The 23,330-nt window shown below is 13.6% G+C and overlaps 1 protein-coding gene and 1 pseudogene across 2 annotated transcripts in view; one reads left to right on the top strand and one right to left on the bottom strand.

Moving 5' to 3' along the window:
* LOC145294103 (cytochrome c oxidase assembly factor 1 homolog) overlaps positions 1 to 23,330 on the top strand; it is a 47,245-nt gene that overhangs the window by 6,376 nt on the left and 17,539 nt on the right. For both annotated transcript variants that reach the window (XM_080141175.1, XM_080141176.1), the window contains exon 3: positions 21,031 to 21,182. In XM_080141175.1, the coding sequence (XP_079997301.1) occupies positions 21,031 to 21,182 (152 nt within the window). The remainder of the gene's footprint in view (positions 1 to 21,030; positions 21,183 to 23,330) is intronic.
* On the bottom strand, positions 1,157 to 1,380 carry LOC145294320 (U2 spliceosomal RNA; annotated as a pseudogene).

Here is a 23,330-nt window from a genome sequence, read left to right as displayed (position 1 = left end):
ACCATAGATTGAAGCTCAGTCGAGCACCTAATATAAAAGTATTGATAGATTCATGCAACGTCTCTTCTGTGAGAAAGAGAATCTCCAACCTGATAAGTCCTGAACTGTCATCTAAGCTTCAACCTCTGTCCCATCGACGAAATGTTGCATCCCTCTGCCTGTTTTACAAGTATTTTAATGATGAATGTCCCGACAAACTAAAAGCCCTTGTACCCCCTCTACGTAATTTACCCTGACTAACACGACAAGCAGCAAAGTCTCACCCCTTTCACAGTAAAGATTCCTAGATGTAAGAAAGCCTTCTACTCCAATAGTTTCTTCCCCAGAACTGCTAGACTTTGGAATTCACTACTGGGTTCCTACTTCTCCAACTGTACTGACATGCAGAAGTTCAAATGTAATGTGAACAGACATCTTGCTGCTCAACTCCCTACATAGTATTCCTGCAACTTAGGTCCCTGATAGTATCCCCCTACATCAAAGTGGCACTGTGCCTTGTTTAGAGTGAAAATGGGGGAAAAAAAAAAAAAAAAAGGGAGGCAAAAAGGGCATCACCCACTAAATTTTAAAGATGGTTCTGTACTCTGTCAAAGGAGGAAAGGACGCTCTTCAGTGTTACACTCTAGATGTGACAACAGTACTGCTTCCCCAGCTGTACTTACATGCAAAAAGTTTAAATGTAATGTAAATCTCTCTGCTCAACCCCCTTCTTATAATGTCCCTGTAGGTATGGTCCATAATTCACAGTAACTCTTTGCATCTGCCTTGTTTGGAGTGAATATAAGTATAGTAATAATAAAAAAATAATAATAAAAAAAAAATAATAGCAAAAATAAAATAATAATAAATAAAATTTCAGTAGTTAGTCACACTTATGATTTCACTTTAAAATTACATTTTCATTGGGTGATCATGATTAGTTTGAAATGCAAAAGTTTTTGCTAATTAAAAATCTTAAATTGAAAATCAACAAGGCCGATAGCCATTAGTCGCATGCTCTCGTGTAATGAATGAATGCGTGAATGTAGGATTGACATGAAATTCTTAAAGATAAACTAAAATGACCAAAAAATGGGCTGAAATGACTTAAATAAATAAAAAGTAAATGACTTGGAATGACTTTAATGAACTTAAGGATGAATTGAATGACCTTAAGAATGACTTGAATGCTTAAAAAATAACTGGAATCCTTCAAATACAACTTGAATGATCTGGAGAATGACTTGAATGGCTTTGAGACTGACTGGTTGTAAAGTGAGTGATCATTTTACATTAAATTAATACAGAAAAGTGATCACCCACTTTATATCCTAATAAGTACAGCATGTAGTAAGAACAGATACTACACTTTGATCTTGGCCAAAAGGCCAAGAAAAGGGTATTTATTTGCTCCCCCACTGAGCAAATTACGCACATGGCCGATTTTTAATGTGAGGAGTTAAGGGGAAATGGGGACCAACTCCCAAGGGAGTAGGGGAGCTGGATAGTGACAATTGGTATGAAGGGTTTCCCCTACATTGACAAGGTCTTATATGTGGGATTGCCCCCACATATGGTCTTTGCTTGCAGTATCTGCCGGACAGATACTATACAAAAGGCCAAGAAAAGGGTATTTATTTGATCTCCCCCACTGAGCAATTTAGGCACAAGGCCGATTTTTAATGTGAGGAGTGAAGGGGAAATGAGAGCAACTCCCCGGGGAGTAGGGGAGCTGCATAGGGACAATTGGTATGAAGGATTGCCCCTACATTGACCAAGGTCTTATATGTGGAGTTGCCCCCACATATGGTCTTTGCTTGCAGTATCTGCTGGACAGATACTACACTTTGAGATATTAAATCCTTTATTCATGTTAAAAATACAGTCAAAATCAACAATGAACAAAAAACTTAGGCACATGGCCAACTCAAAAGGGGGGATTGTGGGGGGTTGTTGGTCATCCTTGTCACTCCAGAACTAAACAAAATCAAAAGTTTCTCCCAGCTAGTATCTTCTTTCACCATAATATCGCATTCACCCTTTCATACTGGGGGACGTCCTACTTAACTCCCTATTTTTAAAATATTTTTTATTGACGTGTAAAAACAAAAAAAGATAACAATAAGATGGTACAATAATTCATTTGTGTCGAGGGCGGAGGGAAAAAAAAACAAAAGGTGATTAGTAGGACCCTCCCAACCCCGTCTAGTTGATAGACTGCCCGTTCCACTAGGTTTGTAAAAGGAACCTCGCTTCTGTGGGTCAGTCTCTAAGTGGGGATGTCCTCTAGATTTATTTATTTAATTATTTATTTATTTATTTATTTAATTATTTATTTATTTATTCAAGTATTTATTTATTTAATTATTATTTATTTATTTATTTACAGACTCTGATACTCATCTTCATAGTTATTGTTATTCTACCATGTTTCGGGTAACTCATCCGCTGGCCTTCTTCAGGTAATAACTGCGATGGATAAGAATGTTGCGTCTTGTAATTGTATCTTCAGTAATTACTGCATTCCATAGTTGTCGTCTCACCACGCTTTTTGGCAAGCTTTAGGTAGGATTGAAACCGCTATGTTAAAGCAATACTCACCTGGAACCATGGAGATTCAACGCCTCTATTCACTGTACTATGGGCCCCGAAGGTCGTGGTTAATCACCTGAAGAAGGCCAGAAGATGAGTTGGCTGAAATGTGATGAAACAACAAATATGAAGATAAAGATAACTGTCCGCAAATAAATACATGAGTGAGAATATTGCAAAATACATAAATAATAAATAAATGATGCTGAAAGAAAAAGTTATAAACTAATCATAATAAATATATATGATTTAATTAAAAATATAAATAATAAAAAATAATAAATATATATGATTTAATTAAAAATATAAATAATAAAAAATAATAAATATGATTTAATTAAAAATATAAATAATAAAAAATAATAAATATATATGATTTAATTAAAAATATAAATAATAAAAAATAATAAATATGATTTAATTAAAAATATAAATAATAAAAAATAATAAATATGATTTAATTAAAAATATAAATAATAAAAAATAATAAATATGATTTAATTAAAAATATAAATAATAAAAAATAATAAATATGATTTAATTAAATATATAAATAATAAAAAATAATAAATATGATTTATTTAAAAATATAAATAATAAAAAATAATAAATATGATTTAATTAAAAATATAAATAATAAAAAATAATAAATATGATTTAATTAAAAATATAAATAATAAAAAATAATAAATATGATTTAATTAAAAATATAAATAATAAAAAATAATAAATATGATTTAATTAAATATATAAATAATAAAAAATAATAAATATATATGATTTAATTAAAAATATAAATAATAAAAAATAATAAATATATATGATTTAATTAAATATATAAATAATAAAAAATAATAAATATGATTTAATTAAAAATATAAATAATAAAAAATAATAAATATGATTTAATTAAAAATATAAATAATAAAAAATACTAAATATGATTTAATTAAAAATATAAATAATAAAAAATAATAAATATGATTTAATTAAAAATATAAATAATAAAAAATACTAAATATGATTTAATTAAAAATATAAATAATAAAAATAATATATATGATTTAATTAAAAATATAAATAATAAAAATAATATATATGATTTAATTAAAAATATAAATAATAAAAAATACTAAATATGATTTAATTAAAAATATAAATAATAAAAAATAATAAATATATATGATTTAATTAAAAATATAAATAATAAAAATAATATATATGATTTAATTAAAAATATAAATAATAAAAAATAATAAATATGATTTAATAAAAATATAAATAATAAAAAATAATAAATATGATTTAATTAAAAATATAAATAATAAAAAATAATAAATATATATGATTTAATTAAAAATATAAATAATAAAAAATAATAAATATAATTTAATAAAAATATAAATAATAAAAAATAATAAATATGATTTAATTAAAAATATAAATAATAAAAAATAATAAATATGATTTAATTAAAAATATAAATAATAAAAAATAATAAATATATATGATTTAATTAAAAATATAAATAATAAAAAATAATAAATATGATTTAATAAAAATATAAATAATAAAAAATAATAAATATGATTTAATTAAAAATATAAATAATAAAAAATAATAAATATGATTTAATTAAAAATATAAATAATAAAAAATACTAAATATGATTTAATTAAAATATAAATAATAAAAAATAATAAATATATATGATTTAATTAAAAATATAAATAATAAAAAATAATAAATATATATGATTTAATTAAAAATATAAATAATAAAAAATAATAAATATGATTTAATAAAAAATATAAATAATAAAAAATACTAAATATGATTTAATTAAAAATATAAATAATAAAAAATAATAAATATATATGATTTAATTAAAAATATAAATAATAAAAATAATATATATGATTTAATAAAAAATATAAATAATACAAAATAATAAATATATATGATTTAATTAAAAATATAAATAATAAAAAATAATAAATATGATTTAATTAAAAATATAAATAATAAAAAATAATAAATATATATAATTTAATTAAAAATATAAATAAAAAAAAATAATACATATGATTTAATTAAAAATATAAATAATAAAAAATACTAAATATATATATGATTTAATTAAAAATATAAATAATACAAAATAATAAATATATATGATTTAATTAAAAATATAAATAAAAAAAAATAATACATATAATTTAATTAAAAATATGAATAATAAAAAATAATAAATATATATATGATTTAATTAAAAATATAAATAATAAAAAATAATAAATATATATGATTTAATTAAAAATATTAATAATAAAAATAATATATATGATTTAATTAAAAATATAAATAATAAAAAATAATAAATATATATGATTTAATAAAAATATAAATAATAAAAATCAATAAATATGATTTAATAAAATATAAATAATAAAAAATAATAAATATATATGATTTAATTAAAAATATAAATAATAAAAAATAATAAATATATATGATTTAATTAAAAATATAAATAATAAAAATAATAAATATGATTTAATTAAAAATATAAATAATAAAAGAAAATAAATATATGATTTAATTAAAAATATAAATAATAAAAAATAATATATATATATGATTTAATTAAAAATATAAATAATAAAAAATAATAAATATATATGATTATTAAATTAAAAACAAATAATATAATAATAAAATAAAAAATATGACTATTTAATTAAAAATATAAATAATATTATAATAAAATACAAATATATGATTATTTAAAAATATAAATGATATAATACATTATAAGAATTTATGATTATTTGATAAAAAATATAAAAGATAATATAATAAAGTAATATTATAAATATATGATTATTTAATAACTATATAAATAATAATATAATAATAAAATTATAAAAATATATAAATATTAATATAATAAAATGATAAAAATATATGAATAATAATATAATAATAAAATGATAAAAATATATGAATAATAATATCATAATAAAATGATAAACATATATGAATAATAATATAATAATAAAATGATAAAAATATATAAATAATAATATAATAATAAAATGATAAAAATATATGAATAATAATATAATAATAAAATGATGAAAATATATGAATAATAATAAAATGATAAAAATATATAAATATTAATATAAACATAAAATGATAAAAATATATGAATAATAATATAATACTAAAATGATAAAAATATATGAATAATAATATAATAATAAAATGATAAAAATATGAATAATAATATAATAATAAAAGGATAAAAATATGTGAATATTAATATAATAATAAAATGATAAAAATATATGAATAATAATATAATAATAAAATGATAAAAATATATAAATATTAATATAATAATAAAATGATAAAAATATATGAACATTAATATAATAATAAAATGATAAAAATATATGAATAATAATATAATAATAAAATGATAAAAATATATGAATATTAATATAATAATAAAATGATAAAAATATATAAATATGAATATAATAATAAAATGATAAAAATATATAAATATTAATATAATAATAAAATAATAAAAATATATGAATAATAATATAATGATAAAAATATATGAATAATAATATAATTATAAAATGATAAAAATATATGAATAATAATAAAATGATAAAAATATATAAATATTAATATAATAATAAAATGATAAAAATATATAAATATTAATATAAAAATAAAATGATAAAAATATATAAATATTAATATAATAATAAAATGATAAAAATATATGAATAATAATATAATAATAAAATGATAAAAATATATGAATAATAATATAATAATAAAATGATAAAAATATATAAATATTAATATAATAATAAAATGATAAAAATGTATGAATAATAATATAATAAAAAAAAGATAAAAATATATAAATATTAATATAATAATAAAATGATAAAAATATATGAATATTAATATAATAATAAAATGATAAAAATATATGAATAATAATAAAATGATAAAAATATATGAATAATAATATAATAATAAAATGATAAAAATATATGAATAATAATATAATAATAAAATGATAAAAATATATGAATAATAATATAATAATAAAATGATAAAAATATATGAATAATAATATAATAATAAAATGATAACAATATATGAATAATAATATAATAATAAAATGATAAAAATATGTGAATAATAATAAAATGATAAAAATATATAAATATTAATATAATAATAAAATGATAAAAATATATGAATAATAATATAATGATAAAAATATATGGATAATAATATAATGATAAGAATATATAAATATTAATATAATAATAAAATGATAAAAATATATAAATATTAATATAATAATAAAATGATAAAAATATATGAATAATAATATAATAATATAATGATAAAAATATATGAATAATAATATAATAATATAATGATAAAAATATATAAATATTAATATAATAATAAAATGATAAAAATATATGAATAATAATATAATAATAAAATGATAAAAATATATGAATAATAATATAATGATAAAAATATATGAATAATAATATAATTATAAAATGATAAAAATATATGAATAATAATAAAATGATAAAAATATATAAATAATTATATAATAATAAAATGATAAAAATATATAAATATTAATATAAAAATAAAATGATAAAAATATATAAATATTAATATAATAATAAAATGATAAAAATATATGAATAATAATATAATAATAAAATGATAAAAATATATGAATAATAATATAATAATAAAATGATAAAAATATATAAATATTAATATAATAATAAAATGATAAAAATATATGAATAATAATATAATAAAAAAAAGATAAAAATATATAAATATTAATATAATAATAAAATGATAAAAATATATGAATATTAATATAATAATAAAATGATAAAAATATATGAATAATAATAAAATGATAAAAATATATGAATAATAATATAATAATAAAATGATAAAAATATATGAATAATAATATAATAATAAAATGATAAAAATATATGAATAATAATATAATAATAAAATGATAAAAATATATGAATAATAATAAAATGATAAAAATATATGAATAATAATATAATAATAAAATGATAAAAATATATAAATATTAATATAATAATAAAATGATAAAAATATATGAATATTAATATAATAATAAAATGATAAAAATATATAAATAATAATATAATAATAAAATGATAAAAATATATGAATATTAATATAATAATAAAATGATAAAAATATATAAATATTAATATAATAATAAAATGATAAAAATATATAAATATTAATATAATAATAAAATAATAAAAATATATGAATAATAATATAATAATATAATGATAAAATATATGAACAATAATATAATTATAAAATGATAAAAATATATAAATATTAATATAATAATAAAATGATAAAATAGATAAATATTAATATAAAAATAAAATGATAAAAATATATAAATATTAATATAATAATAAAATTATAAAAATATATGAATAATAATATAATAAAAAAAAGATAAAAATATATAAATATTAATATAATAATAAAATGATAAAAATATATGAATATTAATATAATAATAAAATGATAAAAATATATGAATAATAATAAAATGATAAACATATATGAATAATAATATAATAATAAAATGATAAAAATATATGAATAATAATATAATAATAAAATGATAAAAATATATGAATAATAATATAATAATAAAATGATAAAAATATATGAATAATAATAAAATGATACAAATATATGAATAATAATATAATAATAAAATGATAAAAATATATGAATAATAATATAATAATAAAATGATAAAAATATATAAATATTAATATAATAATAAAAATATAAAAATATATGAATAATAATATAATAATAAAATGATGAAAATATATGAATAATAATATAATAATAAAATGATAAAAATATATGAATAATAATATAATAATAAAATGATAAAAATATATGAATAATAATATAATAATAAAATGATAAAAATATATGAATAATAATATAATTATAAAATGATAAAAATATATGAATAATAATAAAATGATAAAAATATATAAATATTAATATAATAATAAAATGATAAAAATATATAAATATTAATATAAAAATAAAATGATAAAAATATATGAATAATAATATAATAATGAAATGATAAAAATATATAAATATTAATATAATAATAAAATGATAAAAATATATGAATAATAATATAATACTAAAATGATAAAAATATATGAATAATAATATAATAATAAATGATAAAAATATGAATAATAATATAATAATAAAATGATAAAAATATGTGAATATTAATATAATAATAAAATGATAAAAATATATGAATAATAATATAATAATACAATGATAAACATATATAAATATTAATATAATAATAAAATGATAAAAATATATGAACATTAATATAATAATAAAATGATAAAAATATATGAATAATAATATAATAATAAAATGATAAACATATATGAATATTAATATAATAATAAAATGATAAAAATATATAAATATTAATATAATAATAAAATGATAAAAATATATAAATATTAATATAATACAATGATAAAAATATATGAATAATAATATAATAATATAATGATAAAAATATATGAATAATAATATAATTATAAAATGATAAAAATATATGAATAATAATAAAATGATAAAAATATATAAATATTAATATAATAATAAAATGATAAAAATATATAAATATTAATATAATAATAACATGATAAACATATATGAATATTAATATAATAATAAAATGATAAAAATATATGAATAATAATATAATAATAAAATGATAAAAATATATGAATATTAATATAATAATAAAATGATAAAAATATATAAATATTAATATAATAATAAAATGATAAAAATATATAAATATTAATATAATAATAAAATAATAAAAATATATGAATAATAATATAATAATATAATGATAAAAATATATGAATAATAATATAATTATAAAATGATAAAAATATATGAATAATAATAAAATGATAAAAATATATAAATAATAATATAATAATAAAATGATAAAAATAGATAAATATTAATATAAAAATAAAATGATAAAAATATATAAATATTAATATAATAATAAAATTATAAAAATATATGAATATCAATATAATAATAAAATGATAAAAATGTATAAATATTAATATAATAATAAAATGATAAAAATATATGAATAATAATATAATAAAAAAAAGATAAAAATATATAAATATTAATATAATAATAAAATGATAAAAATATATGAATATTAATATAATAATAAAATGATAAAAATATATGAGTAATAATAAAATGATAAAAATATATGAATAATAATATAATAATAAAATGATAAAAATATATGAATAATAATATAATAATAAAATGATAAAAATATATGAATAATAATATAATAATAAAATGATAAAAATATATGAATAATAATAAAATGATAAAAATATATGAATAATAATATAATAATAAAATGATAAAAATATATGAATAATAATATAATAATAAAATGATAAAAATATATAAATATTATTATAATAATAAAAATATAAAAATATATGGATAATAATATAAAAATAAAATGATAAAAATATATGAATAATAATACAATAATAAAATGATAAAAATATATGAATAATAATACAATAATAAAATGATAAAAATATATAAATATTAATGTAATAATAAAATGATAAAAATATATGAATGATAATATAATAAAAAAATGATAAAAGTATATGAATAATAATATAATAATAAAATGATAAAAATATATAAATATTAATATAATAATAAAATGATAAAAATATATGACTAATAATATAATAATAAAATGATAAAAATATATGAATATTAATATAATAATAAAAATATAAAAATATATGAATAATAATATAATAAAATGATAAAAATATATGACTAATAATATAATAATAAAATGATAAAAATATATGAATATTAATATAATAATAAATATATAAATATATGAATAATAATAAAATGATAAAAATATATGAATAATAATATAATAATAAAAATATAAAAATATATGAATAATAATATAATAATAAAATGATAAAAAGATATGAATGATAATATAATAAAAAAATATAAAAATATATGAATAATAATATAATAATAAAATGATAAAAATATATAAATATTAATATAATAATAAAACGATAAAAATATATGACTAATAATATAATAATAAAATGATAAAAATATATGAATATTAATATAATAATAAAAATATAAAAATATATGACTAATAATATAATAATATAATGATAAAAATATATGAATATTAATATAATAATAAAAATATAAAAATATATGAATAATAATATAATAATAAAATGATAAAAATATATGAATAATAATATAATAATATAATGATAAAAATATATAAATATTAATATAATAATAAAATGATAAAAAGATATGAATAATAATATAAAAATAAAATGATAAAAATATATGAATAATAATATAATAATAAAATGATAAAAAATATATAAATATTAATATAATAATAAAAATATAAAAATATATGAATAATAATATAATAATAAAATGATAAAAATAGTAATAATAATATAATAATAAAATGATAAAAATATATAAATATTAATATAATAATAAAATGATAAAAATATATGAATGATAATATAATAATAAAATGATAAAAATATATAAATAATAATATAATAATAAAATGATAAAAATATATGAATGATAATATAATTATAAAATGATAAAAATATATGAATAATAATAAAATGATAAAAATATATGAATGATAATATAATAATAAAATGATAAAAATATATAAATATTAATATAATAATAAAAATATAAAAATATATGAATAATAATATAATACTAAAATGATAAAAATATATGAATAATAATATAATAATAAAATGATAAAAATATATGAATAATAATATAATAATAAAATGATAAAAATATATGAATAATAATATAATTATAAAATGATAAAAATATATGAATAATAATAAAATGATTAAAATATATAAATATGAATATAATAATAAAATGATAAAAATATATGAATAATAATATAAAAATAAAATGATAAAAATATATGAATAATAATATAATGATAAAAATATATAAATATTAATGTAATAATAAAATGATAAAAATATATGAATGATAATATAATAATAAAATGATAAAAATATATAAATATTAATATAATAATAAAATGATAAAAATATATGAATAATAATATAATAATAAAATGATAAAAATATATAAATATTAATATAATAATAAAATGATAAAAATATATAAATATTAATATAATAATAAAATGATAAAAGTATATGAATAATAATATAATAATAAAATGATAAAAATATATAAATATTAATATAATAATAAAATGATAAAAATATATGAATAATAATATAATAATAAAATGATAAAAATATATGAATATTAATATAATAATAAAAATATAAAAATATATGAATAATAATATAATAAAATGATAAAAAGATATGAATAATAATATAATAATAAAATGATAAAAATATATGAATAATAATATAATAATATAATGATAAAAATATATAAATATTAATATAATAATAAAATGATAAAAAGATATGAATAATAATATAAAAATAAAATGATAAAAATATATGAATAATAATATAATAATAAAATGATAAAAAATATATAAATATTAATAAAATAAAAATATAAAAATATATGAATAATAATATAATAATAAAATGATAAAAATAGTAATAATAATGTAATAATAAAATGATAAAAATATATAAATATTAATATAATACTAAAATGATAAAAATATATGAATGATAATATAATAATATAATGATAAAAATATATAAATTATAATATAATAATAAAATGATAAAAATATATGAATAATAATAAAATAATAAAAATATATGAATGATAATATAATAATAAAATGATAAAAATATATAAATATTAATATAATAATAAAAATATATGAATAATAATATAATACTAAGATGATAAAAATATATGAATAATAATATAATAATAAAATGATAAAAAGATATGAATAATAATATAATAATAAAATGATAAAAATATATGAATAATAATATAATAATAAAATGATAAAAATATATGAATAATAATATAATTATAAAATGATAAAAATATATGAATAATAATAAAATGATAAAAATATATAAATATGAATATAATAATAAAATGATAAAAATATATAAATATTAATATAATAATAAAATGATAAAAGTATATGAATAATAATATAATAATAAAATGATAAAAATATATAAATATTAATATAATAATAAAATGATAAAAATATATGAATAATATAATAATAAAATGATAAAAATATATGAATAATTATATAATAATAAAAATATAAAAATATATGAATAATAATATAATAATAAAATGATAAAAAGATATGAATAATAATATAATAATAAAATGATAAAAATATATGAATAATAATATAATAATAAAATGATAAAAATATATGAATAATAATATAATTATAAAATGATACAAATATATGAATAATAATAAAATGATAAAAATATATAAATATTAATATAATAATAAAATGATAAAAATATATAAATATTAATATAAAAATAAAATGATAAAAATATATGAATAATAATATAATAATGAAATGATAAAAATATATAAATATTAATATAATAATAAAATGATAAAAATATGTGAATAATAATATAATACTAAAATGATAAAAATATATGAATAATAATATAATAATAAAATGATAAAAATATGAATAATAATATAATAATAAAATGATAAAAATATGTGAATATTAATATAATAATAAAATGATAAAAATATATGAATAATAATATAATAATAAAAATATAAAAATATATGAATAATAATATAATAATAAAATGATAAAAAGATATGAATGATAATATAATAAAAAAAATATAAAAATATATGAATAATAATATAATAATAAAATGATAAAAATATATAAATATTAATATAATAATAAAATGATAAAAATATATGACTAATAATATAATAATAAAATGATAAAAATATATGAATATTAATATAATAATAAAAATATAAAAATATATGACTAATAATATAATAATAAAATGATAAAAATATATGAATATTAATATAATAATAAAAATATAAAAATATATGAATAATAATATAATAATAAAATGATAAAAATATATGACTAATAATATAATAATATAATGATAAAAATATATAAATATTAATATAATAATAAAATGATAAAAAGATATGAATAATAATATAAAAATAAAATGATAAAAATATATGAATAATAATATAATAATAAAATGATAAAAAATATATAAATATTAATATAATAATAAAAATATAAAAATATATGAATAATAATATAATAATAATATTATAAAAATAGTAATAATAATATAATAATAAAATGATAAAAATATATAAATATTAATATAATAATAAAATGATAAAAATATATGAATGATAATATAATAATAAAATGATAAAAATATATAAATAATAATATAATAATAAAATGATAAAAATATATGAATAATAATATAATTATAAAATGATAAAAATATATGAATAATAATAAAATGATAAAAATATATGAATGATAATATAATAATAAAATGATAAAAATATATAAATATTAATATAATAATAAAAATATAAAAATATATGAATAATAATATAATACTAAAATGATAAAAATATATGAATAATAATATAATAATAAAATGATAAAAATATATGAATAATAATATAATAATATAATGATAAAAATATATGAATAATAATATAATTATAAAATGATAAAAATATATGAATAATAATAAAATGATTAAAATATATAAATATGAATATAATAATAAAATGATAAAAATATATGAATAATAATATAAAAATAAAATGATAAAAATATATGAATAATAATATAATAATAAAATGATAAAAATATATAAATATTAATGTAATAATAAAATGATAAAAATATATGAATGATAATATAATAATAAAATGATAAAAATATATAAATATCAATATAATAATAAAATGATAAAAATATATGAATAATAATATAATAATAAAATGATAAAAATATATAAATATTAATATAATAATAAAATGATAAAAATATATAAATATTAATATAATAATAAAATGATAAAAGTATATGAATAATAATATAATAATAAAATGATAAAAATATATAAATATTAATATAATAATAAAATGATAAAAATATATGAATAATAATATAATAATAAAATGATAAAAATATATGAATATTAATATAATAATAAAAATATAAAAATATATGAATAATAATATAATAAAATGATAAAAAGATATGAATAATAATATAATAATAAAATGATAAAAATATATGAATAATAATATAATAATATAATGATAAAAATATATAAATATTAATATAATAATAAAATGATAAAAAGATATGAATAATAATATAAAAATAAAATGATAAAAATATATGAATAATAATATAATAATAAAATGATAAAAAATATATAAATATTAATAAAATAAAAATATAAAAATATATGAATAATAATATAATAATAAAATGATAAAAATAGTAATAATAATGTAATAATAAAATGATAAAAATATATAAATATTAATATAATACTAAAATGATAAAAATATATGAATGATAATATAATAATAAAATGATAAAAATATATAAATAATAATATAATAATAAAATGATAAAAATATATGAATAATAATAAAATGATAAAAATATATGAATGATAATATAATAATAAAATGATAAAAATATATAAATATTAATATAATAATAAAAATATATGAATAATAATATAATACTAAAATGATAAAAATATATGAATAATAATATAATAATAAAATGATAAAAAGATATGAATAATAATATAATAATAAAATGATAAAAATATATGAATAATAATATAATAATAAAATGATAAAAATATATGAATAATAATATAATTATAAAATGATAAAAATATATGAATAATAATAAAATGATAAAAATATATAAATATGAATATAATAATAAAATGATAAAAATATATAAATATTAATATAATAATAAAATGATAAAAGTATATGAATAATAATATAATAATAAAATGATAAAAATATATAAATATTAATATAATAATAAAATGATAAAAATATATGAATAATATAATAATAAAATGATAAAAATATATGAATATTAATATAATAATAAAAATATAAAAATATGTGAATAATAATATAATAATAAAATGATAAAAAGATATGAATAATAATATAATAATAAAATGATAAAAATATATGAATAATAATATAATAATAAAATGATAAAAATATATGAATAATAATATAATTATAAAATGATACAAATATATGAATAATAATAAAATGATAAAAATATATAAATATTAATATAATAATAAAATGATAAAAATATATAAATATTAATATAAAAATAAAATGATAAAAATATATGAATAATAATATAATAATGAAATGATAAAAATATATAAATATTAATATAATAATAAAATGATAAAAATATGTGAATAATAATATAATACTAAAATGATAAAAATATATGAATAATAATATAATAATAAAATGATAAAAATATGAATAATAATATAATAATAAAATGATAAAAATATGTGAATATTAATATAATAATAAAATGATAAAAATATATGAATAATAATATAATAATAAAATGATAAAAATATATAAATATTAATATAATAATAAAATGATAAAAAGATATGAACATTAATATAATAATAAAATGATAAAAATATATGAATAATAATATAATAATAAAATGATAAAAATATATGAATATTAATATAATAATAAAATGATAAAAATATATAAATATTAATATAATAAAATGATAAAAATATATGAATAATAATATAATAATATAATGATAAAAATATATGAATAATAATATAATTATAAAATGATAAAAATATATGAATAATAATAAAATGATAAAAATATATAAATATTAATATAATAATTAAATGATAAAAATATATAAATATTAATATAATAATAAAATGATAAAAATATATGAATAATAATATAATAATAAAATGATAAAAATATATAAATATTAATATAATAATAAAATGATAAGAATATATAAATATTAATATAATAATAAAATAATAAAAATATATGAATAATAATATAATAATAAAAATATATGAATAATAATATAATTGTAAAATGATAAAAATATATGAATAATAATAAAATTATAAAAATATATAAATATTAATATAATAATAAAATGATAAAAATATATAAATATTAATATAATAAAATGATAAAAATATATGAATAATAATATAATAATATAATGATAAAAATATATGAATAATAATATAATTATAAAATGATAAAAATATATAAATATTAATATAATAATAAAATGATAAAAATATATGAATAATAATATAATAAAAAAAAGATAAAAATATATAAATATTAATATAATAATAAAATGATAAAAATATATGAATATTAATATAATAATAAAATGATAAAAATATATGAATAATAATAAAATGATAAAAATATATGAATAATAATATAATAATAAAATGATAAAAATATATGAATAATAATATAATAATAAAATGATAAAAATATATGAATAATAATATAATAATAAAATGATAAAAATATGTGAATAATAATAAAATGATAAAAATATATAAATATTAATATAATAATAAAATGATAAAAATATATGAATAATAATATAATAATATAATGATAAAAATATATGAATAATAATATAATAATAAAATGATAAAAATATTTAAATATTAATATAATAATAAAAATATAAAAATATGTGAATAATAATATAATAATAAAATGATAAAAATATATGAATGATAATATAATAATAAAATGATAAAAATATAGAAATATGAATATAATAATAAAATGATAAAAATATATGAATGATAATATAATAATAAAATGATAAAAATATATAAATAATAATATAATAATAAAATGATAAAAATATATGAATAATAATATAATTATAAAATGATAAAAATATATGAATAATAATAAAATGATAAAAATATATGAATGATAATATAATAATAAAATGATAAAAATATATAAATATTAATATAATAATAAAAATATAAAAATATATGAATAATAATATAATACTAAAATGATAAAAATATATGAATAATAATATAATAATAAAATGATAAAAATATATGAATAATAATATAATAATAAAATGATAAAAATATATGAATAATAATAAAATGATAAAAATATATAAATATGAATTTAATAATAAAATGATAAAAATATATAAATAATAATATAATAATAAAATGATAAAAATATATGAATAATAATATAATAATACAATGATAAAAATATATGAATAATAATAAAATGATAAAAATATATAAATATGAATTTAATAATAAAATGATAAAAATATATAAATAATAATATAATAATAAAGTGATAAAAATATATGAATAATAATATAATAATAAAATGATAAAAATATATGAATAATAATATAATAAATGATAAAAATATATAAATATTAATATAATAATAAAAATATAAAAATATATGAATAATAATATAATAATAAAATGATAAAAATATATAAATAATAATATAATAATAAAATGATAAAAATATATGAATATTAATATAATAATAAAATGATAAAAATATATGAATAATAATATAATAATAAAATGATAAAAATATATGAATAGTAATATAATAATAAAATGATAAAAATATATGAATAATAATATAATAATAAAATGATAAAAATATATAAATATTAATATAATAATAAAATGATAAAAATATATGAATATTAATATAATAATAAAATGATAAAAATATATGAATATTAATATAATAATAAAATGATAAAAATATATGAATATTAATATAATAATAAAATGATAAAAATATATGAATATTAATATAATAATAAAATGATAAAAATATATAAATATTAATATAATAATAAGTGATAAAAATGTATGAATAATACTATAATAATAAAATGATAAAAATATATGAATATTAATATAATAATAAAATGATAAAAATATATAAATATTAATATAATAATAAAATGATAAAAATTTATAAATAATAATATAATAATAAAATGATAAAAATATATGAATAATAATATAATTATAAAATGATAAAAATATATGAATAATAATATAATAATAAAATGACAGTCACATTGGTCTGGAAAAGGAGCCTGACCAGATATAGATACAAAGACATTTTGTCTGTTTTTCAAAATTCAAAATTCTATTATTTGTAATTTTAAAACAAATTTCCTCATCTTGGTTGTTATTATAACACTGTTTCGACCGTTTTTTCCTTTGGCCTTCTTTAGGTGTGTTGATATTGGTAATCGTGATTGAATTTTGAACGTAACCATTCATTGTAGTCTTTGAAGATACACTTGTTACACAATGTCGCGAAAATTTGGAGGAATTAAAATGCAAGGGAGATAACCCGGTTCTGAATTTCGTTTTCTGCAAAGTTGTTTCCCTTGTATCAGGTTGCTTTCATAATATTTTAGAAATAATAAATAACAGAAATACACAATTTGTAAATTTGTACACAAAAAAAGAAAAACGTATTAAAAACAAAGTATTTTATCAGTGATCGGTTTCAGATTTATTTGCTTCAATTCATCGTCAGTATTAGAGTTAGTTGAAAGCTTTCTAAATATTAACTACTGATTTGGTATGTCATTTTTTTTTTTACTCCTGTTTCCTTAAAATCGTCTTTTGTTGTTTATAAAATACTCCCTTTGCATCATATTCCATCAGATCATTTGTCTCACAGTCTGGAGCGACATTTTTAATTTCTACTTCGACTTCATTTGGTAATTACCTTTTTTTTTTTTTCTCTATTTTCCTCAAATTTTAATTTGCCATTGTTTACGTTGAAGGAATGCTGTGATTTCCAATTTCTTTCAGTATTTTTTTTTTTTTTTGACATAAGCATAACCACTTATCAAGGCCCAGAGACCACTCGAGGATAAAGGTTAAGAGTGTACAGTAGTCAATTGGACAATATAGTAATCGTTTGTAATAGAAATTTGGTAAATTTGTTAACTTAAGTGGAACGACTCACAAAAACTTGTGTACGTTGGACTTGAAGACAACCATATTATAGTCAGCTGGAAAGCAGAAAAACGAAAGACAATTCCAGAGGTGTGCAGTTCTAAGAAAGAAGCTTTCTACGTTTAGGTTTAGGTACAGATAAAGAGTGGGGAGAATTATTGATAGTGTTTTCAGCTAGACGAGTGTTTCTTGTGAAAGTTTAGTGGGGGGGGGGGAGACCATAGATCGGGACTTAGTCGAGCACTTGCCATGAAAATAACAATAAAGCAGAGACAAACTCACAACATCTCTTCTGTGAGGAAGAGGTTGCAGGGAAGAGAAAAGGACATCTCCTACGAGGCTGCAAAGTCTATTTTGAACTCTATCAAGGCAGGACAAGTCTTTCTAGCAGGTCCTGCCCAGATGTGGCAACAGTATTCCATCCTTGGATGTACCTGGCTCTTTTATGTTTCAAATAATCTTTAGTTTGTTGTTGTTGTTGTTCTTATTATTTCATCATGTGGCTTCAAGTTGAGATTATTTTGTTCCTGTTTCTCACTCCAACTGTTTGCTGGCTGCATCATATTACACACTGTTTGCATTGCATTTTCCAGGACTTATATTTTTAAGTTAAATTTTTTAATCACTCTACTGCCTTTATTCAGGATCGAACTCAAAACTACAAGATAATCTGTGAATAGAAACTGAGACTGGTATCACAGATTAAAAAAAAAAAATTTTTTTATACCAGATTATGAGATTTCTGGCATTCTTCAATTCATATAATCTTTTTAAATATTTTTTTGTCCAATCTTTTTATATTTTAATTTGTGGTTGACTGGTATTATTTGCTTATGTGGAAAATTTTCTGCATTCAAAGATTTTCCTTAATATTACAACTCCTCCTCCTACTCTCTCCTCCTCCTTCTCATCATCATTATGTTTATTATAAGTATTATCATTATCATTATTATTATTATAATTTTTATAATAATAATAATAATCATGATTATTATTATTATAGAAAATGTTTTTTTTTTTTATTTTACTCTGACAGACCAATTTCGTGAAGCAGAATATTACAAAAAATCATTAACCTTACTTCGCAACTACGCCCCGATTGAGAATTCTATTGGTCGACCAATCCGTGGAAGCAGCATAGATTTGGGAGATTACGATAATAATATAGTAGATGGAAAGAATGCAAAGGTTTGTTTCGAAATTTCTTTACTTTTTTCAATAAATTGTATGAAGCTGTTTTTTATGATAAATTATTATTTCAAGATGTTATTTTTCCTATCAGAATAAAGGTGCTTTTCAATCTTTTCAGTTGTAGCTTTTTGATATGATAATCAAATTTATATTTTGTAATGAGTATTATTATATAAAGAATCAAATTCATATTTTCTAATGAGAATTATTATATAAAGAATCAAATTCATATTTTGTAATGAGTATTATTATATAAAGAATCAAATTCATATTTTTATCTTTCATTGAAAACTGAAAAGATTTGTTTTTATTATTGTTTGGAATAATAATTGTCTACACAATGAGACGTTGGTATAAGAAAAATATTGAATCAAATTCACATTTTATAATCATCATCATTGTCATCACTGTTTATTGTCGGCATCATATTACTATGCACTGCTTGCATTGCATTTTCCAGGACGTGTGATATTTTTAAGTTAACTTTTTAAATCACTTCACTACCTTTATTCAGGATCGAACTCAAAACCACACGATAACCTGAAGGTACCAACCGAAACTGGTATCACTGATTTAAAAAAAAAAAAAAAGAATATATACCAGATTATGAGATTTCTGGCAGTCTTTGATTCATATAATCTTTTTGTATTATTTTGACTAATCTTGTTTTTATATTTTAATTTTTAATACAACTTTGGTTGGTCAGTATTTGGGTGATAAAAATTCAGAAACGTAACATGAAGAGCATTCCATAATTCTGCAGTTTAGCGGAACAACCTACTGGAATCTATTCATGCTGACTGCTTTCCTCCTACCTAGTGACCTTGATCTTTTCAAAATTAAGGCATTTCTTGTCTTTATGATAGTCATCTTTCGTTCCTATTAACTCCTTAAATCAAATGACTGCATGTCTTGTTTGGAGCAAGTTTCATAAAAAGATAATCATCAAAATAATTGTATTTTAGAATAATAGTATATTAAAATTGTTTTCCAAAATATTAAGATCCACGTTTTACTGTTTAAAATCCAAAATAGATTGTTGATCTTCTGCAAAGGAGAATTGAACCTAGTAATTCACTCTCATTTGTCCGTTCCCACTTTTCTAAAAAAATCACGCCTTGGATTTTTTCAAAGTTTTGCACAAACATTAGTCATCGTGAAAGTAAATGCTTGCCAGAATGGATTTTCCAGGATAACTCTGGTTCCCCCCCCCCTGGAGGTATTATAGGGGTAAAATTGTCCCCAAATCGTTCATCCGTTCATTTGTTTGCACTTTTCTCAATAACTTAGACTTTTTGAAATTTTGCGCAAACATTAGTCATGGTGAAAGTAAATTCAGCTTGTTCCATTTATGCATATTTTATTTTTATTAACTTAGAAATGAACATTAATATTTTGACATAATTTAATTTACTTGCAAAAAAAAAACCATATCGATTGTAATTTCTCTTTTGCACACCAAAGATATTTTATATAGTTAGACACCATTGTTTTTGTTCTGCAAGCATATTTCGTTTTAAATATGAAAAGACATTTTCTGTTTATTATATTACCGGCAGGCCATCAGATGTTGCCCAGTGATAAAATATGCATATTTTAATTAATGCACAAATTGAGAAACGTGCATGAGTATTATGTTTTTTCTAAACAGTTCGCTTCTTGTAATAGAAAAAATACTCAAGCTAAGATCGAAACCGAAAGGCAGTGAGGCGAGTATGATAACCATTAGACCAGCATGACACAATCTTTAAAATGTTTTTTCAAACATACTTATTCTTAACATAAGTAATTTATCATGTGAACGATTCATGCTTGCGTATTCGTGAAACAACAAACAGATAAACATCCGATGACTCCCACGTACCAATTTTTCAACTTTGACTCCTTTGCCACCCATTTTTTTGGGGAAGGAAATGGATTAAAAAGTTTTCCACATGTCTCAATATCATATATACTAAATTTCAAATCTTTACATAAATATTCGTTGAGTATATAGGTTGAGAAGTGTCTTCACACATACACACAAACACATTCTTACTTTTTTAGATATATAAATTAATGATTCTTTCTAAAATTCTAATGTACTTTTGCAAGGCATTATGATCAGTATCAGTAGTCCAATGTATTTCGCAAATGTGTGGCCAA

This window comes from Euprymna scolopes, chromosome 15, assembly GCF_053919585.1.
Source record: "Euprymna scolopes isolate OS-2025 chromosome 15, ASM5391958v1, whole genome shotgun sequence".
In the NCBI taxonomy this organism is placed as follows: domain Eukaryota; kingdom Metazoa; phylum Mollusca; class Cephalopoda; order Sepiida; family Sepiolidae; genus Euprymna; species Euprymna scolopes.
This window is presented reverse-complemented; position numbering and strand designations above follow the sequence as displayed.